General features: G+C 37.9%; 1 protein-coding gene and 1 pseudogene across 1 annotated transcript; both read left to right on the top strand.

Moving 5' to 3' along the window:
- The first annotated feature begins 11,853 nt into the window (after nucleotides 1-11,853).
- On the top strand, nucleotides 11,854-12,642 carry LOC135708107 (uncharacterized; annotated as a pseudogene).
- Nucleotides 12,643-19,618: 6,976 nt separating this feature from the next.
- Nucleotides 19,619-20,841, top strand: LOC135708108 (pre-mRNA-splicing factor ATP-dependent RNA helicase DHX16-like). Its single transcript, XM_065230048.1, has 3 exons — nucleotides 19,619-19,664; nucleotides 19,720-20,548; nucleotides 20,580-20,841. Exons 1-3 carry the CDS (start codon nucleotides 19,619-19,621, stop codon nucleotides 20,839-20,841), a joined length of 1,137 nt encoding a protein of 378 aa, XP_065086120.1.
- Nucleotides 20,842-24,409: the final 3,568 nt, after the last annotated feature.

Consider the following 24,409-nt stretch of genomic DNA (forward strand, 5'->3'; position numbering starts at 1 on the left):
CCGTACACCGTATGAAATATGGAACAAGAAAAAGCCATCGTACGATCATCTGAAGATTTTCGGTAGTGAAGCATACGTGCACGTTCCGAAGGAAAAACGAAGGCTCTGGATATGAAGTCCGAAAAGTTGATTTTTGTTGGTTATGCGGAGGGACGAAAAGCGTATCTACTTGGATGTGCAGACGGGCTATGTCACGATCAGCAGAGATGCAAAATTTCTGGAGCTGTGCAGCGTGAAAGAAGCCGTCCGTACGGTTCCAAAAGCTGAGTCTCCAGCCACAGGAGAATTTTTCGACGTGCCACTGGTGATGCCTTCGGATGAATCAGATCAGGAAGAGGATTCTGATGGATCTTTGGAGACAAATGATGAAAATGATGATTCGGATCTGGATTCGACAATGTATGGTAGTGCTTCTGATGGTGTTTCTCCATTTCATGGTTTTCCGTTGGACGAAAGTTCAAGGCGTTCAATGCGTTCCACGAAGGGCGTTCCCCCAAGCAGATTGATTGAGGAAATATTTTCAGCTGGGACTGTATCCGGGGAGGAAGTGGAACCGAAAAACTTGAAGAAAGCACTGACCTGTGAACGAAAGGAAGAATGGAATGCAGCCATGGTGGATGAGTTGAAATCCCATTCAGAAAATGGAACGTGGGAATTGGTTAACTTACCTAAGGGACGTAAGCCTGTCGGTTGCCGCTGGGTTTTCAAATTGAAACGGAACGCAGCTGGTGAGGTAACCAAGCACAAGGCACGCCTGGTAGCGCAGGGTTTTTCCCAGAAGTACGGCGAAGACTACGATGAAGTTTTTGCACCGGTAACTACGCATACAACGCTTCGGCTTCTGTTGGCAACGGCGAGTAAAAGAGTAATGACGAGAAAACCGCCTACTTGCATGGCCAACTTGACCAAGAATTGTACATGGTGCAACCACCCGGACACATGGTAAAGGGCAAGGAGAACATGGTGGGTCGCTTGAAGAGGAGCATTTACGGGCTGAAGCAGTCTGCTAGGTGCTGAAACAAGCGACTGGATTATGTTCTTCAGAGCAAAGCACATCCGATAGCTGTCTGTACACGAAGATAGTGAAAGGGAAAAGGGTCTACTTGCTGGTATATGTAGATGATATTCTCGTTGGTTGTGAGGAAGAAGCGGAAATTGAAGTGGTGTACGAAGCGTTGAAGAAGCAATTCGATATCACTGATCTGGGCGATCTGAGCTATTTCCTTGGCTTGGAAGTACATTGTGATGCAGGTGGATACAGTGTGTCTTTGGAGGGATGCATTAACAGAGTCGTTGAGAAATTCGGACTTCGTGATGTAAAAGGGGTAAAAACTCCAATGTAAACCGGATATGTGAAGGTGGAGGACAAGAGTCCTTTGCTGTCTGATGGAGCAAAGTACAGAAGTCTCATCGGAGCACTACTGTCACAGAACAGATAGGTAACATGGGAATCAGAAACGGAGCCATTTAAATTTCAATTGGTAGTGACACCTAGCGGTGGAGAGAACGCTTTTTACACTCAAAATTTATTTACACTTATACCACTTTTTACCATTTATACCAAACATACCCAAGATTCATATATTGAAAGGTGTGTACACTTCTGTTGGTGCTTATGTATAGAGTGTCTTTAGGAAAGATGAGAAAATCTTATTTATTTTTTAGATTATATGATTGTTTTGAATTCTTCTTCTTCTTCTTCTTCTTCTTCTTCTTCGAATTTAAACTTATTGCTTATTGCATATAAGCTTATTGCATGCTCTGAGCTTATGTCGTTTTCGTTTTTGCGGTGCAGCACTGGTGTAGTGTAAGCAGGAATAAGCACGAGTCTTTGACAGCTCAGATCACTTCCTACCCACAGATTTCATCAATGCTTCCTGCAAAAGCAAAGGGTAAGTAAAATGCGATCACATAAAAGAAAAACTGTATTTATGATTGTTTTGCTAATTCTAGTACGATTATCATAATTCCGTACACTTTGATATTCAAAAACACAATTAGAATAAGACATATCCAAAGTTTAACGATAGGAAATATTATCATCAGCGGGTATTTATTTGCATCATGTTCCAATGTATTGTTCTGCAAACAATTAACACTCTAAGACTTCATTTAACCCCGTTGCGATAAAAGGGAAAGAAGTGCCGAAGCTGACATTCCCCCTAATTAAAAAATATCCAATCTTTCATTCATCCTGAATTCTCAAAACTATATTCAATACACATGCAGATCGCTCTACCTATAGGATTAGAAAATATCTTGGGTTGTGAGAGGATATGTCGAAGGAATGGCAGGGAAACTCTCTTTACTCCAATGGCATTTCTCATGGCCGTGTGCGTTTGTGTTAAAAAGCAAAACATCTTCCGTCTTTCACTTTTTATGCGTAAAAACCGTCGTCCAGAAAAAGTGAAATCATAATGCATTTCGTCGTAGAAAAAAAATCGTTACATTCACGACGGATGACCCCATTGTTTAGGATTTATGAGAGGGAAAGCGAATACGAGCCTATCAGTCATGTAGCATATAGTAACATGCCGTCTCTTTTGTTCTTTCAGTCCTCCTGGTAGCAGTTAGTGGGACACTACACTCGATATAGGCAACTCAGTGGCGCCTTGTTGCTAGTTTTCCCAGACTTTTCGATTCGTTGCGTGTGTAATAATATTTTTTGCATTCCTTTGCTTAACGCCTTTGATGTTTTGATCGAATAATTCAATGAAATAATTAAATAAATGTTGTCATGTTTCTTTTACATGTAACATTTGAATGCTCATCAGTACATAGTGGCTTTAGAATTTTTGAATCCAAGGTTAGTTGTGTACTAGGATTTAATATTTTTCTTTCAATCTGGCATTGCTGGTACTAGTATAATGGACAACAAGAATCGTACAGTACTATCCTAATATTTTGATCGTGTGAATCAAATGAAAACTTTACCGTTTTATTAAAGTACGTTAAATTATTTTTTTACTAAAGATTGCTAGTATTGAAAAGCCAAACGCAACGGATTATAATTATATTATGCATGGACAGCTTATTTGACACATGATCTTTATTAGCATATTTGTATAGCTTTAGCTTATTAGTGGACATAAAACATTTGTTTCATGCGAAATTAATGGAACGCACCCTAATTACACGCAACAGAACAACGGCTCTCTAAACAAATCTTTACACTTTTAACATTGAAATCAGTGGTTATGTAAGGAAATTGGTTTAGATTTGTTGCTATTGATTCGTGGAGCTTTGCTTATTTCTTAGACAAATATTGCATTTTTTTAATGTGCTATGAAACTTTCAGAAATTTTGGTTGCAAAATAAGAAAGCCTATTTAATTTTTTGAGTTTGTGGTTGAAGCAAAATAAACCGTTAAGAATTGTCTCCGAAAAAAGTGCACACACAATAACAGTTGTAACTTTTTAATCATCGTTTTCAGAGAAGATTATTGTGTACATAGTGCAATTTTTTGACAATCTAGAAGGTTTTATACCAAATTACAATGGAGTGAACACACTTCTCTCAGAAAAAAACGTGCACACTATTCCAGGCCTCCGCTGTTCGGTAAATTTTTGAACTACGGTTTGTTTAGTAAAAGTTTAAAAATCAGTGAAAAATTCAAAAAATAATAAATTTATACGGAACATATACATACATACAGACTTCGTTTAGTAAACCCCATTTAATAATAAAAAATAAAAATAAAACTTGTCAATTTGACTGATTACTCACCTGTAACGGAAATTTGAATATTTTATCGACTTATTTAGATGTTCAAAAATTCAGTAAAATTCTACCGGTCTCATATATAAAATCAGCGGTTGCAAGAAAATTAGTGGATCATTTATGCTTTTGATTTGGGTCTTACCTATTTTTGCAGGTGAATGAGATGTAATTCAAAATATTGTGCAGTTTCTTTCATGTTTTATAGTTTTATAATCTGTAACTTGAACAAATAACATACCGAATTAATAAAACATAGTAAAATGTACTATTTTGCACTTGTAATGGGAATGTGTTATGGTCAAAATCTAGGGGTGAAAATTATCTCAGAAATTCATAAAAATATAATTTGAAAAATATTTTCCATGAAAATTGAGAAAAGTTACAAAGAAAAACCGAAAGAACCATTTTCTAAGTAATCAATTTTTTTCAATATTTTTTCGAAGGATAAGTGTGTCAGTTTTTAACCCTAGTTGTCATCTAATTGGCCCTATTTTGAATTTCAGATTTTTTCATTCATTATATTATTTATTTCGCTACAATGTTAGAGCACAAAACTGGAGCATTAGTTTTAAAACTGACACACTTACCCTACTTGAAGATTTCTTATCTTTCACTGGTGAAAACTTCAGGATGGATTCTCTTATTTTTTTGTGTTAAGATCAAAAATCTAACTAATTGAAAATTTGAATATAAAACATTATTTTTACAATGCCACCCTCAAGGCAAAATTGCAAAGCAAGTGACGAATGTAAAAATCCGTAAACTTGTGGGCAAAGTTTCTAAAAAAAATCTGAGACTCCTCTTTGGCACAAACCTGCAGACAGATCTTTTGAACCATATCATTTTGTCCGCGCACGGACTTTAAACTTTTACGTTGCGTTTTCGTTGTTGTGTAGTTGAATTGAACAAATAATACACCAATTGTTTGATCATACCTTGACCGAACCTTATAATTATTATCATACAGAGTCTGAACAGTAAGTAGCATAGCATAGTAGCAAACACATTTGCAATCACCTTAATTAAAAAAGAGACATTTCACCAACATCCCATCAAATATGTTTTAATTGGTTCAAACAAATTGTGATACTAATAGTAATTTTATGCAAAGCAATGTAATACCCTATTCACGTATTCCAACAAAACCGCTAGAATTGCGTCAATAATGATTATTTTTGCCAAGCATTGATAAAAAGAAAATTTAATGTTTGCATGTTCAAACAATTAGGAGCGTACTGTAAGCAAAATGTTTTAACGGTAATTATACCAATTTATACAAGATTTGAAATCATCATGTGCACTGCGAAATGAAAATAGAAAGGAATAGCAAAAATTACATGAAAAGCATGAGCTCAGTTTCAGATGAAACCGTTTGCTCTGAGTTACCTATCTGTTCTGTGCTACTGTACATAGCGGTCTGTGCTCGACCGGATGTGGCAGTAAGTGCATCAATACTTGGTCGAAGAGTAAGTTCACCGACAGAGGCGGACTGCGTGGCTGCGAAGCGAGTCGTGCGCTACCTGAAGACGACTAAAAGGCTGAACACAATGACAGCGGCATAGCGGTACAGCGGTAAACGCGCATTGTACTAAAATCGCCGGTACCGCTGTGCCGCTGCCGCTTTGCCGCATTTCTACCCACAATGCATGCACGTTTTTCTTCTGTTCCGTTGTTTTGTTGATTTCTGTAGGTAAACAAACCAGGTGCTGTTTTCGTTTTGCTGTCAGTGGTGCAAAATTAAAAACTGATTTCTCTCGTCCACGTTCATTTTATCGTGAAAAAAAGTCCCAAATAATGGAAGCTATTGGGAATATTATTAAAATCGTGCAAGCCGTAAAAGAACTGCGGAATCTGCAAACAAATATATCCACGCAAAAGCGTCGGTGGTGGGTGAGACCCTCCAACCAAATGCGACAAAGTGAAGGTAACCTTTTTCTCCATTCATTCCATTAATATTTCCTCTTGTTTAAACTGTGTTTATTTTAAAGGATTTTACGAAACAGCATTCAAATTGATGAAAAATGAGGATCCCGAATACTTTCTCCGGACTGTTCGCATGAATTCTCAAGTATTTGATATGCTGTTGAGCATTGTTAAACCGCATTTGGAGAAGTTTTCAATTAGAAAACCAATAAATCCGGAGTGTCGACTATTTTTAACATTAATGTAAGTTATTTCATTATTTTAATATTGTGAATATGAATATTTTTACGGTCGGTGCTAAAGTTCTGAAACAGTTCCGGTATGGTAGGTGCCCCGGATAGTACTTTTTTCAATTTAAAACCTTTCATTGAATCAGTGATCACATTGACCGTTCACAAACTAGAACAACAGGGAAGTTTTGCGGAGAACGTCCGGGAACCCGATCTTTTTTAAAAATATCAAACTCGAAACCGAAATTGACGGGTTTGGAACGGGTTTCAGTTTTGAAAAACCAAAACCAGATCATCACTTATTCGAATTTCTGGGAAAATCTGCAGGGAAGCTCTGCGGGGAATTTCAGGGAAGTTCTGCAGGGAACTTCAGGGAACTTTTTCGCAGAACTTCAGGTAGGTTCTGTTGGCAAATTCAGGGAGAACTTCTGAGAACCTGATCTTTTTCAAATTATCCGACCCGAAACCGAAATTTAGCAAACTTCTGAGAAGTTTCAGCAAACTTCAGAGAAGTTTAAGCAAACCTTAGAGAAGTTTCAGCATTACCTGTATCAGAGAAGTTTCCTGGGGGGAGGGGAGGGGATGAAGTGGGTCGTGACATAAACATGTAGCTTGATGGCTATGAAACGGTCCTCCGGAAGATCCAGAACATCCGCAAAAGTTTACAATCCACGAAACTTATCTGAGAGCTCCGTGGTTTTTTGAAAACAATAGGAACTGTGATCGGAAGAATTTGCGGTCGTGACATAAATATAGACCCAGATTGGAAGATCCGGGACATCCGTAAGAATTGTCAATTCATTAAACTGATTCTAGAGAACCACGGTTTTTTTTAAACATTAGGAATTGTGATGATAGAATGCATTTGGGGTCGTGATATAAAAATTTACCCTTATGGCCATGGGAACGTCTTCTGGAAGATCCGGAACATCCGGAAAGTGGACAATCCACGAAACTGATTCTAGAGCTCCGCGTTTTTTTTTATATTAGGAACTGTGATGATATAATGAATTTGGGGACATAAAAATGGACCCATATGGCCATCGGACCCGGATGGAAGACCTGGAACATCCGAAAAGTGGTCAATCTATGAAACTGATCCTAGAGCTCCGCGGTTTTTTCGAAAGCATTTGGAACTGTGATATAAGAAATAATTTGGAGTCATGACCTGGACCTGGATCCTCTGGTAGTTCCTGAACATCCTTAAAAAAGGTCAATTCATGAAAATGATCCTAGAGCTCCACTTTTTTTTTCAAAAACATTACGAACTGTGATATAAGAATAAATCACAAGGGTCGTGACATAAAAATAAACCTGGATGACAATTGGACTGTCCTCCAGAAGATTCGGAACATCCGTAAAAGTGGTTTTATCCATGAAACTGTAAAAAAAACGCGTATTTTTCGCAAACTCTTGGAACTGTGATATAATATAGAATTTAGGGGCGTGACATAAACATGGACCATGGATGGCCATGGGACTATACTTCGAAAGATCCGTTCAAAATCCGTAAATTGAAACTGTGATATCAGTGCTAACATTTGAAAACGGCACAAAAGCCATTTGTAAACAAATGGTTTGTGGGCCCTTTACTCACTACTTGAAGTACACCCACGCGACACAACAGCAACATCGGGTAGGGGAAATTTTCCCCTTCCTGACGATGCTGTTGGTTTGCGTGGGCGTTCTTCGGGTAACGAGTAAAGGGCCCACAAACCATTTGTTTACAAATGGCTTTTGCGCCGTTTTCAAATGTTAGCACTGATATGATACAGAATTTTAGGTCGTCACGTAAAAATGAATTCAGATGGCCATGGGACCATTAAGGTCCATGTTTATGTCAAACCCCAAATTCATTCTTATATCAAAGTTCCTAATATTCTTGAAAAAAAAAACTGCAGTGCTCATGGATCAGTTTCATGGATTTACCACTTTTACAGTTGTTCCAGATCTTCCTGAAGACGGTCCCATGGCCATCCAGGTCCATGTTTACGTCACGAACTTATTTGTTATTACTTCACAGTTCCAAGTGTTTAAAAATAAAACGCTGAGCTCTACACTAATAAAATAATGTTTTTATGTGTTCCATACATGAATTTTTGTAATGTGATCAACAAATGATCTCTATGTGTCGGACACATACTTGAAATGTGTACACATAAAAGCCATGTGTGACCACACATACTATTAATTTGACTCGTAAATTGCATGTGTACTTCTGAGTGGATTCTGTTTATGTGTGGTAACATGAAAATCATGTGGAGTTTCTCATGGAAATTCGCCAATAAAAATGTGTGGAATTTTGTGAGTGTAGGATCAGTTTCATGGATTGACCATTTTTCGGAAGTTTCGGATCTTCAGGAGGATGGTCCCTTGGCATCCGGGTCCATGTTAATGTCACTTCCCTAAATTCTGGCTTATATCTCAGTTCCAAGTGTTAAAAAAAACCGTGGACGGTTCCATAGTCATCCGCGTCCATGTTTCTTTTTTATATTACAGTTCCACGTGTTTTCGAAAAAACTGCGCAGCTCTAGGATCAGTTTCATGGATGAACTACTTTTATGGATGTTCCGGAGAACCGTTCCGTTGTCTCCAGGATCCATATATAGGAACCATGAATGTATTCTCGCTAATTATGAACATTTGTGCCCATTAATCTAGATCATAGATCTTAAGCCACTTGCAAAACCCAACACACATTTAAAAAAACGTGTACGACTCTTTTAGCTTTTAAAAAAAGTACTAGACCCTATTTTCATTTTTTTTTTACATTCAAAATAATCTACAGACCCTAGGAATTCTAGAGGTACTACAATTTTAGAAATTCATCAAGAAATGGCTAAGGTATGCCATTGCAAACCTGCCGTTATACCATAGAGGTTATACGTTTTTCGGAGGCATCGTATTCGGAGTGTTAACACGGGTTTGGGTTGGGTTCCGGTTCTGAAAAACCAAAACCTGATCATCATTAATTCGGAATTCTGAGAAGTTCTGAGGCGAACTTAAGGAAACTTTTGCGGGGAACTTCAGGGAAGTTTTGCGGAGATTTTTGGGGAAGTTTTGAGGGGAACTTCAGGGAAGTTCTGCGAACTTCAAAGAGATTCTGCGAGCTTTAAAGCTGTTGTGCGAACTTCAGAGCAATTCTGCAAACTTCAGAGCAGTTCTGTAAACTTCAGAGCAGTTCTGTTGCTTCCATTCACTAAAAAAATGTTTTTGGGGATTATGAAAGCATTAGATGTTATAATGTTATGCTGTACTTGTAAGATACAATAAAGCGTTGTAAAGCATGTGTTTAACTAATAAAACCTGTCAATTTCGCTTTCAAAGTGTCACAATAAGCGATTTTACGATTTGTGACCGTTTACTCAGAGTGATTGTGATACTCTGAAAGCAAAATTGACATATTTTATGTGTCAAACATATACCGTGGACCCCCAGTAATATGACCGGTTTTAATCTGAACACTTTTTAATTTGAAACCCACTTATCTGCACGGCGTGCAAACTAAAAATTGCCTAAACGTCATTTTGCACATGGAACGGAGTAAAGCGAAATGGAACATTGGAAAACGGAACGCAGAATCAAAACAAAACAGCAAAAAAGGCAACCAGAAACACGCTGATAGGGTTACTAGAAGTTCTAATTAAAAATGAACCCCGTTAATATGAATGAGGTGTCGTTCAGATTAGCGGGGGTCCACGGTACTTTACAACCTCTTCTTGTGATTTACAACTACAGATTATCATTATAGCATCTAATGATTTCATAATTCCGAAAAACATTTTTTTAAAGCAAGTGAGTGGAAGGTTCTATGAACTTCAGAGCAGTTTTGTGAACTTCAGAGCAGATATGTGAACTCCAGAGCAGATCTGCGAACTTCAGAGCAGGTCTGTAAATATCAGAGCAGGTGTGCGAAGCATGTCTGCGAATTTCAGTGTGAACCTCCTTGAAGGCCTAGAATTTTCCTGAAGCTTTCCAGAAACTTTGCATGATTTTCCTGAAATTCGTAGATTCCGCAGAAAGCCGCAGATTTTTCAGGAAGTTTACAGAATTATCCTGAAGTACGTAGAATATTTCAAATATTCACAAAACTTTTCTGACGTTCGTAGAATGTTCCTAAAGTTTGCAGGCTTTCCCGAAGTTTTCAGATGTTTCCTGAAATTCGCAGATTGTTTCAGGAGTTCCAAGAATTTTCGGGAAGTTCGTAGATGCCCTTGAAGTTCCCAGAATTTTCCTAAAATAAGCAGACTTCACTGAAATTTGCATAATTTGTATGATGTTCATAAAATTTTCCTGAACTTCGTAAAATTTTGAAAAGCTTCCTAAAAGTTTGCAGAACATTCCAGAAGTTCACAAAATTTTCTTAAAGATGGCAAAATTTTTCTTAAGTTGGGGTTTCGGATGCTCAACAATTTTTCTTAATTCAGCAAAACTTTCTAAAAATGCACAGAATTATCCAGAAATTTGCTAATATCCTTGAAGTTCCCAAAATTCTTGAAGCTCACAAACCTTTCCGAAAGTCCGCAGAATTTTCTTGAAGTACGCAGACTTTCCTGAAAGCCGCAGAATATAGCTGAAGTTCGTATATTTTTTCTGAAACTCGCTGAGTTTTTTGTAGTTTTGTAGTTTTGAAGTTTGTAGAAGTTCCTTAAGTTCGCAGAATTTTACTGAAGTTTGCAGACTTTTCTGAAGTTTGAAGAATTTTTGTAATGTTCACAAATTTTCCTGAAGACCGCAGAATTTTCCTGAAGGTCATAGAATTTTTCTGAAGCTCGCAAAACTTTCTAGAAGTTCACAGAAGTTTCCTGAAGCTGGCAGAAATTTCGTAATGTTCGCCGACCTCCCTGGAGTTCAAAGAAGGTTCCTAAAGTTTTCAATTATGCTGAAGTTCGCTGAATTCCCTGAAGTTTGCAAAACTTTGCAAAGTTTTCAGAATTTTCGCGGAGTTTTCCTTAAGTTGGCTGATTTTTCAGATGCTCAATATTTTTTCCTCGATTTTTTTTCCTTAATTCAGCAATACATTCTAGAAGTGCACAGAATTATCCTGAAATTTACAAACTTCCTTGAAGTTCCCAAAATTCATTAAGCCTGAAGTACACAAACTTCCCTGAAAACCGCAAAATTTTCCTGAAGTTCGTAATTTTTTTCTTGTACGTAGTACGTAGAATTTTCTTGTAGTTTGCTTGATGTTATCCTGAAGTTCATAGACATTGTGTAAATTTTGCAGATTTATTTTAATATCTTAAAGTTTTCCAGAAGAAAGCAGAAATTTTCTCAAAGTCGCAAAATTTTCCAAGAATTTTTCTGAAGTTCTCAAAATCTCGATGAAGTACGTAGATTTTTTTGTAGTTTGCTCTAAGTTATCCTGAAGTTCGTAGAGTTTGTTCGATTTCCGAAGATTTTTTTAAGCTCTCAAAACTTTCCAGAAGTACGCAGAAGTTTTCGCAAAGTGGAAAAATTTCCTGAAGTTTGCAGACATTTATGATGTTTGTGTTATGATGTCCTGCAATTTATATAGTTTTTCTTAAGTTTGCAGAATTTTTCAAAAGTTCATAGATTTTTTTGAAGTTTGTATAATTTTTCTTCAAAGCATTGCAGAAGTTCTCAGATTTGGCCTGAGGTTGACAGATTTTGTCTGAAGTTTGTAGACCTAGGAAGCTCTTTAATTTTCCTGAAATGCTCAGAATTTTCCTGAAGTACGAAGAATTTTGCTGAAGTTCGCAGACTTTATTCCTATTAATTTGATTGACTTGTTGGTTTTGTTTATGGTATCGTTTAAATAAACGTTTTTCATTCGTTACTTTTTCATTGATTCGACTTTATTATTATTTCTGTTTCAACCGTTTTCAGGTATTTAGGTCATGGAATGAGTCACTTTGCTCTGTCTCGTTTATTCCGGATGGGCGTTTCAACCGTACGGGAAATCACCCAGGAAGTCACGAGAGTGATATGGGAGGTAATGTCTGGTACATATTTACCAATGCTGAGTGAAGCCTCTTGGAAGGAATGCAGCGATGATTCTTTTGATCGCTGGAATTTTCCGAATTGCTGTGGTGCCGTCGACGGGAAGCATGTGGTTATTCAATGCCCACTATTTTACAACTATAAAAAACAGCATTCAATCGTTTTGTTGGCAATTTGTGACGCCAATTACAACTACTTGGCAGTTGACATAGGTGCGTACGGTGGAAACTCTGATAGCAGTATATTTGCGTCAAGTGAGTTTGGAAAACTTTTGTTATCAGGCAGACTGGGATTTCCTCCGCCAACTAACTTGCCAAACAGCACCATAGAGCGCCTTATTTCATTGTTGGAGATGCAGCTTTCCCTCTCAGATCAAACATCATGAGACCCTTCCCAGGAAGAAATCTACAGGAAATACAAGAAAATTTCAACCATAGACTTTCTGTTGCACGCCGCACGATAGAAAATACATTTGGCATCACCGTCGCTAGATGGAGGATTTTGAAGTCACCATTGTGTATGTTACCAGAGTCAGCGGAAAATATTGTTAAGGCAGTAGTGGTGTTGCACAATTTTCTGAAAAAAACACGGTGAGCAACAGTACACTCCACCAGGATTCACGGATACGATCGACACTGTTGGAAACTTGGTCCAGGGCGAATGGCGCACGCTTACTGATCCTCTACAAAGTGTTCCAGCTGATTCTATTAGTCGAGGACATAATGCTTCTCGAAATGCATTTCAAATACGTAATATTCTAGCACAGTATGTGTTGGATAATCCTCGTTACGACCTCAATGGTTGATCAAAATCAAGCAACACTAACTGAAAGGGACTTTTTCTTTTTTTTTTAATAATAACAATATTCAGTAACACTTTTTTGACAATTCTAAAATAAGTTGCCGTCTATACAATTTTTGCCAGTGGTCAATATTTGGCAGCAGTAAGTTGGAATTTATTAACCATTCATCTTCCCTTTCAGTTACCGAACGTTTTAGATTAGTGTATAAGTAATTTTGTAAGAGAAAGGAATTCTGTTAATTTCACCAGAAATAAAAATAATAACCGTCAATAAATTTAAAAATATGTATATACATTTAGCTTCGTAAACATATTATACTTTGTTATGGACTCAATAAAAGATCAAATCAAACAATGTAATTTTGTAAAAAAGAAAGAAAATAGATAAAAATTTAAAAAGTAATAAGCATAGGTCATTCTATTGGTATATAAATCAAAAACAAATTGAAAATTGAGCAACGTTTTTCATGTTGAGATATCAAATATTGATTAAATTGTAAAAAGCATGCAATATTATGTGTATTATATATATATTAAGGTAAGTCAACTTTATAACTCACTGATCCCCACTGCTCATTCGATCTGTATTGAGGTCCCCAACAACTATGCCAAATTAGAATGAATTATTTTACGATCTATAAATGTGAGAGAATTTTAAATTATGTGTACGAAAATGTAAAGGAAATTGAACATCATTGTTTGAGCATTGAATCGGTAAAAAACGAATTTAATTTTTCTCCCGTACAACAATTTAGCAATACATTTTAATTTTCTCGAAATTTAACAGTAAAACTTATTGAAATTCCGTGGTTTTATTACAATTATTTTTTTTTTGGACAGAGATTTAGAAAAAAAAATATGCAGTACAACTTTGTCGAAGATTGCAAATCGATTCGACTTCTGTTGAAAACGTTATTAAGGTGATTCGCGGTGCATCCTTATTCTCGTAACCACGTCGAAACTTTAAGTGCACAAATTTAAGATTCTACGACACGTGCAATATTCAAATTGTTACTCCACGTTTGCTGCACTGCAGCATACATGAAGTAACAATTTCAGGTGAAATGGAGCATCGATTTCCGAGATTTGTGTTATTGAAAACTCGAAGTGGTAGTGCATGTATAGCCACATGGTGGCCATTTGTGGGCTCTACAAGAAATCACCTTAAACATTTACCAACTAGGTATGTGTGGAGCTCTAGGCCTACAGTAAAAAAATAACAACTTTTTGCCCAGAAGTCGAATCAATTTGCGGTTTTGGACAATGTTGTTTTGCATAGTTTTTCCAATCTAAGTCTCAAATGTGGTAAAATTGAGCAATTTTTGAATTTTTGACAAGTGCACGGCCACTCAAAGAGAGAGAGAGTCACTTGTACTCAGAGGCATGGAGAAGTTTCTAAAAATTGGCCACGTAAATTCCACAGCGATACACTTTAAAGTCTGTCTATGTAAGCCACCAATGCTATCGGATAGAAAAACTTTCACCCTACTCGTCGTGGTGGGTTGGTTGAACAAGTTTTATTCGGGAGACGTTTTTGTTTAGGTTTACTTAGATATCTTATGTACCTACATGAAAATGAATCAAATCGATCTCATGAATCTATTGAGACGTGCTTTGTTAATGATGACTCTATTCTAAGTGAGGTTTAACAGAAGATCAGAACTCAAAGACGAGATACATGGAGATACATAAAAACGAATCAGCTGCAATCAGCATAAGATCCATCAATCTGTCGGGATTTATATGTGGTATTTTGTTTGGCTTTCATTTCCAAGTTGTGAATAATTTTATTACGCTGATAACCATCGTTTAATGTATTACTTTATTCATTGGAATAAACATCAAGCACTTCGTTTACTCGTGCAGTAAACTCAACTTCCAATTCTCGTGCCACTTTCATTGGCAACGAGGACATGCGTTGCCCAAGATAATTACAGAAATCTTTGTGCCTGTTTGTTTGGTCCACTTGCATGGACGTGGCAACGTCTCCAACGATGTTCAATATACCATGGATTTTTTCATCCAGGGCGTCCGATCTCTTCTTCCTCTTCACTGGTGTCGATGATACCATTGTTGGAGTGCTGTTCTCAACATCCATTAACTCCTCAACGTCAATATATTCCGGGGCAGTCATGTTTTGCTCTTGGGTGTCTGGCTCTGAATCTCCTTCTGTTGGCTGGGGATCAACCCTGTAGTTGCTGGTAGTGCTGAAATATTGAAATCATGTTAAATTACTTTTATATATTTTGAAATTTGTTTTCGCTACCTTCTGCGTTTGCGATGGCTGGATAGAAATGATAGCTCGTTGTATAAACACCATTTTGGTTGATGCACCTGCGAGCTGCCTGCTCCGGAAGTCGCTGTCTGCTCAACCTTCCGCAACTCCTTGAGGTACCGGTCACGCAAATTTTTCCATTTTTTTTTTGGCTTCATCGACTGAAAGGGAAGAAAAACAAATTATAACCGGGAATGACAAAAAAACAAATTGTCGATCAGTTATTAAAAAGTTATTACACAAGTTAAAAAAGTTATTCAACAGGTTGATTTAATCAGCCTAGCAACTTACTCGGTATTTTAACTTCGTTGCTGACAGCCATCCAAAGATTCTCCTTTTTTCCAGCATTCTGGTACGCCTTGTCACTTTTCGCATATAGGGCCGGGTATTTCTTAACTACTCCGATAAAAAAATAGTTAACATATTCCTCTTCCGTAATCTCATGGATAGAATCCATTTTCTGAAATTCCGATTCGATTCAAACACACAATTGTTTTGGTTTGCGCTTTGCCGTGCCGCGTTTTTCCAAAATTTTGAAAAAAACGCGTTTTAGTACAATGCCGCTTTTGCCGCAACGCGCTCATTGTGCACTGTAACTGGCGAGTACCCATTAATGGCTTTTGGCTTCATTATTGTTTCAACAATCCAGTATTTTTGTTCCTCAAAACCCAAGGAATTTTAAATCAAAAAGAAAATCTTTTCGAATTTACTGAGCAGTTGCAGTTGAAAATTGGCTTATTGAAACAAAAAGAATCCTATTTTGAATTTATATGAACAACAACAAACAACAAAACGCAATATAATTTCAACCGAAATTGTTTGTTTAAATACAACTAAAGTTTTTTTTTTGGTTCAATGCAAACAATTTTCTGTCCGTGTACATTGCTAATGTAAGGTCGATATTAGAATATTGCAGCATAGTTTGGTCTCCTTTTTCAATCACACACGAAGAAATAATAGAGTCCGTTCAAAAGCAGTTTCTATTGTATGCACTCCACAAGTTAGGTTGGACTGTATTTCCTATGCCATCTTACCACAAACGAAGTGACAGACGGAGCAGCTCGAAAACTTTGGCGACGCACCTGCTATTGCAATTTTTCAGTGTACCACATGGCAACACCACTACTACCGGATTGTACCACATGGCAACACTACTAATGGATTGTACTAGAATGTTTTGGTTCTATCTCTTTCACTCTACTCTAAACTGAGATGCATAAAAAAATGACAAAATGATACACTCTTTGCACACTGTCAAAGATCATATTGCACAGAAAACCAACTATGTTCAAATCAAAACAAAAATACTATCCCATCTGGTGGATGATGGCAAAAGCTTCTAAGAAAATTCTATTACAGCGAACCACATTATTTTAAATGATTTCTTCGCCAGTTAGTCGTCTGTCACTTCGTTTGTGATCTTACGCAGCTCGGTGTATGCTCATAAATATCCAAACATTAAAAGAGCGTCGTGAATTTGCTATGATTTCTTTCGTAAACGATATCGTATCACATCGAATTGATTCAATAGAACCACAAACGAAGTGACAGACGACTAACTGGCGAAGAAATCCATTAAAATAATGTGGTTCACTGTAATAGAATTTTCTTGGAAGCTTGTGCCATCATCCACCAGATGGGTTAGTTTTTTTGTTTTGATTTGAACAAAGTTGATTTTGTGTACAATGATTCTTTGACAGTGTGCAAAGCACAAACGAAGTGACAGACGGAGCGGCTCGAAAACTTTGGTAACTAACCTGCTATTGCAATTTTTCAGTGTACCACATGGCAACACCACTACTACTGGATTGTACCACATGGCAACACTACTATTGGATTGAACTAGCATTTTCACCAAATGTACTAGAATATTTTGGTTCTATCTCTTTCACTCTACTCAAAACTGAAATGCATAAAAAAATGACAAAATGATACGCACTCTTTGTACACTGTCAAAGAATCATTGTACACAAAATCAACTTTGTTCAAATCAAAACAAAAAAACTAACCCATCTGGTGGATGATGGCACAAGCTTCCAAGAAAATTCTATTACAGTGAACCACATTATTTAAATGAATTTCTTCGCCAGTAAGTCGTCTGTCACTTCGTTTGTGGTGCAAAGAGTGTATCATTTTGTCATTTTTTTTATGCATTTCAGTTTTGAGTAGAGTGAAAGAGATAGAACCAAAACATTCTAATACATTTGGTGAAAATGCTAGTACAATCCAGTAGTAGCACAAACGAAGTGACAGACGACTAACTGGCGAAGAAATCCATTAAAATAATGTGGTTCACTGTAATAGAATTTTCTTGGAAGCTTGTGCCATCATCCACCAGATGGGTTAGTTTTTTTGTTTTGATTTGAACAAAGTTGATTTTGTGTACAATGATTCTTTGACAGTGTGCAAAGAGTGCGTATCATTTTGTCATTTTTTTATGCATTTCAGTTTTGAGTAGAGTGAAAGAGATAGAACCAAAATATTCTAGTACATTTGGTGAAAATGCTAGTTCAATCCAATAGTAGTGTTGCCATGTGGTACAATCCAGTAGTAGTGGTGTTGCCATGTGGTACACTGAAAAATTGCAATAGCAGGTTAACCACCAAAGTTTTCGAGCCGCTCCGTCTGTCACTTCGTTTGTGGTAGTAGCATAGAGGTAACTCTAAGACCACTGGGTCCCGAAGAAAATCATTATTATTTTTGGCTCACTCAGTACCAGAACAACGGTCCCAAGCAGTCCCAAGCTATTTCACTCACCCCTGCATGTTCTGCATGAATCCACACACCCCTGATGTTATCTGTCAAACTTTCATAGCGAATCAAAACAAACATAGTGTAGTAATAGAATTTCAACTAGAATAGGGTACGTTAATCGTTTGCTTGGGACCAATAGGCTAGTCAAGTAGTGAGCCAATTTAAAATCGTTAGTTTCGTATTGATTGTTGGTAGTAGTGTTGCCATGTGGTACAATCTAGTAGTAGTGGTGTTGCCATGTGGTACACTGAAAAATTGAAATAGCAGGTTAGTCGCCAAAGTTTTCGAGCCGCTCCGTCTGTCACTTCGTTTGTGGTAGTAGTGTTGCCATGTAGTACAATCTAGAGTCGGTGTATAATGAGTCACGCCAAGAGAAAAACAGTTGAACTCGCATCACGGTTTTCGAAAGATTCCAATTCTTTTCACTTGGCAACAGAGGACTTCTACAACAACTTCAAATGACTTCTAGCGAGAGAAAAAATACTGCGGCTGTAGTAAATCATTATATCAGTGATTTTGTCAAATTATCTTAACAAAAAATAGTAGAAATTCTCATTACTAATCATTACCGAGCGTATCCCATGACAATTTAACGCTCACTGCGTGTTTATGCTCATTTCTTCGATTATATTTTGTATTTTATTGCAATACCTTTCGTGAACCTTTCATAGCATCGTAATGTTTATTTACTTTGCACGATAGGTAGCCGCTTTGACAGTTCAATAGGTAGACTTGGCTTCACTCTTGGCGTGACTCATTATACACCGACTCTAGTACAATCCAGTAGTAATGGTGTTGCCATGTGGTACACTGAAAAATTGAAATAACAGGTTAGTCACCAAAGTTTTCGAGCCGCTCCGTCTGTCACTTCGTTTGTGATAGAACTATTGTCACAAACGAAGTGACAGACGGAGCGGCTCAAAATTTGATTTGACGCACTTACGTTTGAAATTTTCGAGTGTACCTCACGGCAACACTATCTACTCATATGTACTAGCTTAAAGTATATAGTTGATGCTATTGGCCTTGACGGCGAATCTATAGCTCTTTACTCCTATGGTAAAATCCGTAAGCAAACGTCAGACTGTGCGTGAAATTTACTTTCAAAAACGAAGAGGTTCGCAAGTGGTGCTGGTGCTGAAGAGTATGAACTGCTGTTGGATGATCAGATTGATTTCGTCCAGGCACTCCGACTGGATGGAACTAAAGAAAAGGACCGGAAAGCACCGGTATCTGAGGCGGAAAGGAAGAAGATGGACATTGAGGAAACGAAGAAATCACTTCCAGTTTTTCCATTCAAGGAGGATCTCATAGCCGCTATAAAAGAACACCAGATTCTTATTATCGAAGGAGAAACGGGTTCGGGAAAAACGACACAGATTCCACAGTATCTCTATGAAGCTGGGTTTACAAACGACGGCAAGAAGATTGGATGTACTCAGCCTCGTCGCGTGGCAGCGATGTCCGTGGTGGCACGTGTTGCACAGGAAATGGGCGTCAAGTTGGGCAACGAAGTTGGTTATAGTATTCGTTTCGAGGATTGCACATTCGAGCGGACTGTCATTAAATACATGACAGATGGTACGTTGCAAAGGGAGTTTCTTTCGGAACCGGACCTAGCTTCGTATAGTGTGATGATTATCGATGAAGCTCACGAGCGTACGTTGCACACGGACATTCTGTTTGGATTGGTGAAGGACATTGCGCGGTTTCGGTTGGATTTGAAACTACTGATTTCCAGTGCCACGTTGGATGCGGAAAAGTTTTCGGATTTCTTCGATGATGCGAACATATTCCGTATTCCTGGTCGTCGTTTTCCGGTACGTAGTTAGATTTGACTTGCTTTGTGTTTTGCTGTAAAATCTAACTTTTTCTCTTCTAGGTTGATGTCTTCTACACCAAAGCACCGGAAGCAGATTATATCGATGCATGTGTGGTGTCGGTTCTACAGATGCATGCCACTCAGCCTCTTGGAGACATTCTTGTATTTTTAACTGGTAAGTGGGTCTATTTCTATGCGATGTTAAAAAATTACATTTTTTTTCGTTCCAGAACAAGAGGAAATCGAAGCCTGCCAGGAGATGCTCCAGGATCGCGTCAAGCGGTTGGGTTCCAAACTCAAGGAACTACTCATCCTTCCCATTTATGCCAATCTGCCGTCGGACATGCAGGCGAAAATTTTCGATCCAACTCCACCTGCCAATCAACGTGCAGGTCGAGCAGGGCGCGTTGCCCCTGGCAAGTGCTTTCGTCTGTACACAGCCTGGGCATACAAACACGAGCTGGAAGACAACACCGTCCCGGAAATTCAGCGCATAAACCTGGGCAATGCCGTGCTAATGCTCAAAGCTCTTGGAATCAACGATTTGCTTCATTTCGATTTCCTCGATCCTCCACCACATGAAACGTTGGTTTTGGCATTGGAGCAACTTTACGCCCTAGGGGCATTGAATAACCACGGTGAACTGACTAAACTTGGACAACGGATGGCGGAATTTCCGGTCGATCCCATGATGGCAAAAATGCTGCTTGCTAGTGAAAAGTACAAATGTTCCGAGGAGGTGGTGGCCATCGCTGCAATGCTATCGGTGAATGGAGCCATCTTCTACCGACCGAAAGATAAAATCATCCACGCAGATACGGCCCGGAAGAACTTCAACCACATGCATGGGGACCACTTGAGTTTGCTGCAGGTCTACAACCAATGGGCCGAATCGGACTACAGCACTCAGTGGTGTTACGAAAATTTCATTCAGTTCCGTTCGATGAAACGAGCTCGCGATGTCCGGGAGCAGCTGGTTGGGTTAATGCAGCGAGTCGAAATCGAAATGGTTTCCAGTCTGCCGGAAACGACCAACATCCGGAAGGCTATTACAGCCGGGTACTTTTATCACGTCGCTCGGCTCTCCAAGGGGGGGTCACTACAAAACGGCCAAGCACAATCAGACGGTGATGATCCATCCGAATTCGGCACTGTTCGAAGAACTGCCTCGTTGGGTGCTGTACCACGAGCTGGTGTTTACGACGAAGGAGTACATGCGGTCGGTGATTGAAATCGAAAGCAAGTGGCTGCTGGAGGCGGCACCGCATTACTACAAACCGAAGGAGCTCGAGGATTCCACCAATAAAAAGATGCCGAAAACGATCGGTCGGGCCACGCTGACCGAGGCGTAGGTTGTGATGAGACGGTTTGGGGTAATTCAAGAGCATTTTTCGCACTATGTATTCAACGGGAATTGTTGTTATTTGCGATGACATTATCCTACCTAGGGTGTCGGGTGTAAATTAGTGATCTTTAGGGACAAATAGGTGAAATATAAGGTTGCTGCAACCATGCTATATTGTATGTCAGTAGAGAGCTTCATAAGGCTAGCCCGTCTAATCCCAGTCGCGCTCCTTTCCGTTTCTTCAGGTCCGGTTAGGTGGATTAGGTATTCTATGGCACGCCGAAGCCAACTGCAGGGCTGTTACAAGTGTCGCAAATTTTGTGCGGTTTTATAGCTTTTGAAGTGCGGATTTTGCGGAAAGCTTATCGACATTGAACACATTTTTTTAAATGATATTTTAGCTTGCCCAACCAACTATTAATAACTTTACTGCTTTACTTCTTTATTAAATACACGCAGAAAAAAATATTTTAAACGTAATAATATTTGACGTAAATGCAATAAGTATTTCATTTTGTTTTGGCTGCAAAAAGAAATCATTATTGTTTCAACAATCCAGCATTATTGTCCCTTAAAACCCATGGATTGTTAAATCAAAAAGAAAATCTTTTCGAATTTACAAGAGCTTTCATGGTTTTGACGTAAGCTGTCAAATTTGGCAGCTGGGTCAACAAGAAAAATATGTTTGTTTTTAAAAGAGATTTCTTGTTGATTCAATCAAATTTATTTTATGAAGGCTGACAATTCACGCAGTAGAAATAACAATATGTTTATTGATTCAAAAATAATGTCGATTTTTTTTTGTGACAACAAACAGAATTGCAATTGAATTTTTGAGGCATAAAATCACTGATCACGCCTTCCTTCGGAAGGGAAGTAAAGCCGTTGGTCACCGGTTCATGAGTTGATGGGTCGATATGTAGGGTCCAGGTGTGGGAGGTGCATTCCTGGCGTCGGGAGCATTGGTACTCAGTACGGAAAACAAGATCGACGAAAAAAAAAATCAAGGAAAAAAAAACTTAAAAATTGATTATATTTAACAACTGCAGCTTGAACTGCAGCTTACTTGCTTACCTCAAGTCTTAAGATTTTCGGAAATCTCGTACTTATTTCCCGAAATTCACAATTAAAAAAATTGAGAAAATTTTTGTTATTGTTTACATTTTTGTCCAGGTGAAAACGAGGGAATGGGTGGTAGTTATTTTTGTATTCATGGCCCGGGGAATGGACACAGCAAATAAATGCTAAACTAAAATTAACTATTGTTGGCTTAATAATAGAATATTGTTATTTTTACAATAGTTGCAATTGAAAAGTGGCTTATTAAAACAAAAAGAATCTTATGTTGAGTTTATTTGAATAAGTTTTATAGAAACAATAAAATGCAATATAATTTCAACCGGAATTGTTTGTTTAAATACAACTAAAGTTTTGTTTGGTTCAATGCAAACAATTTTCTGTCCGTGTAATAGAAGGTCTTTCTAAACGTAGATTTTCCTGGAGTCTTCAAATAATTAGAATCGAAACTTAGTTGAATTAACCCTAAGTGGAACTAATCCGCGCCAAAGCAAATCTGAGATGGCAGTCCACGAATACCTCAGATTTGCGAATTTAGCGTAGTCGTAACAACGCCGTCCTTGACGGGAACTAACAAAGTTTATACTATTTCAAACAATCGCTGATAGGAAGTTTTTTCGCCAAGTGAATGATGAAATACTCACAATGATTTCACTGTCTAAGATTTATTGCTGTCTCTAATAGCATATGTAGCAAAGCTATACATTATTTTTCTCTCGTCTCAATACCTACTTACTACCAAAAGTGGATGTGTTAATAACACAATCAATGATTAACAATTAAAAAAAAAACCCTCACTGAATTCAACCATACACAGCAGAACATACAAAATCAAATCTCTCTTTAAAATATGCCCCGACCCGTCCGCTCTAATGCTGCGACCACTGGATCGACTTGATGTCGATACCTTCCTGGACCATCTCCCACAGCGGGGACATCTCTCGGAGTCGAGTCACGTGCTTGATGCACTTTTCAGCTATGTAGTCGATTTCCTCGATGGTGGTAAACCGTCCGATGCCAAAGCGAATCGAGCTGAGCCAGATCTTCGTCGGCACCAATCGCACGCAGCACATACGACGGTTCCAGCGAAGCCGAAGTGCAAGCCGACCCACTCGAGAGGGCAACGCACACTGGGGCAGATCAGTGATTTTCTCGGAAAAAATTAATAACTTTTGAACAAAGCATCCAATCAGAATACTGTTTTCGGTAAAGTTGTTTGTATTAGTTAAGCGCTTCTTCTGAATAACTTAATTAGTTCGCAACTTGGTCGTAGAGATGGCGCGCGAATCTAACTTTTGAATAAAGCATCCTAGACGTATGGTGTTTTCAACAAAGTTTTTTATTTATTAAAATGGAGGAAAGTTGCAGAATACAAAAAACTTCCATAACCTTTAGTTTTGGAGATATAGGGTATATTGAAAAATATGATGCCAAAATTCTTATTTGTTAACTTTTTTGTATATTTTCATATGTTTGCTCTGGTTTCTGCATTTATTCAAACGAAAACAAACTAGGTGCAAATTTTCATTGAACTATTTGTGGAATTTATAATGGTTTTAGTGAAATATTCTCGAAAAACATGATATTTTGCCTGTATTTTAGGTGGGTGGGATTCTCGTAAGGGCAGCTAAGGGCAGCTGGACTTTGTCTCTTTTGTTAGCTCATGTCATCGTCTAACATATACCAGAAAACTGAAGACATGATATTCGATGATTTTTTTTAATTTCACTTTTTGTAAACCGTTACAAGTATCTCTGCTATTAAGGAAACCTGTCAGTTATGTATAATTTTTATTCGTAAAAACTTTTTAAATTACAGAAGCAGTAATGGTTTAAAGATTAAACTATCTCTTAAATTAAAGTATTTAGAAATCAGTTGAATCATTTCCTTAATTGTCACTATCGTCAAATGAATCCGGTGGTTGTAGTAATGCCAATACCTCGCTATCAAATTGGGCTGAATTTTTCTTCGATCTTTTTCGCAGACTTGTAATCAATGGATCTGAGGATAGCAATAAAAGGTTCAGGATGTCTTGGTTCGTTGCTTTCCTCGATGCCTTACGCGAAAAACTTTCTCGATATCTAGATAAAAAAAAGATAAAATGGTAAACTTTTTTCGAAATCTCTATATTTTTTTTTGGGATTATGTAGAAATTCGATACATTGCGTTATACTTTAAGCAGTCGTAAGTTTTAACATTACCAACGAAAATGTATTTAAATAAGAAAAACGAGATATAATAGTAATTTTACCTTCTGAAATCCTTATTTCTTGCTTCCTGCGCTTCTTCACTTAATTGTCCGATCGGCAAAAGTGCTTTTTCCACGACATCTGGACCGTGAGTAAGTATTTTATGAACCGTCGGGCTCATCGGGTACCATTAATACGTTTTGATGTACATTCTCGCTGTTAATTCGCAATACTTTCGGAATTCTCCAACATTGATGCTCAACCCGCTGGAAATGGTTTGAAGTATTACTTTGAATCGGTGCATAATTG

Source organism: Ochlerotatus camptorhynchus, unplaced genomic scaffold (assembly GCF_037179485.1).
Source record: "Ochlerotatus camptorhynchus isolate MF236.1 unplaced genomic scaffold, CSIRO-AGI_Acam_v1.1 ptg000327l, whole genome shotgun sequence".
NCBI lineage: Eukaryota > Metazoa > Arthropoda > Insecta > Diptera > Culicidae > Ochlerotatus > Ochlerotatus camptorhynchus.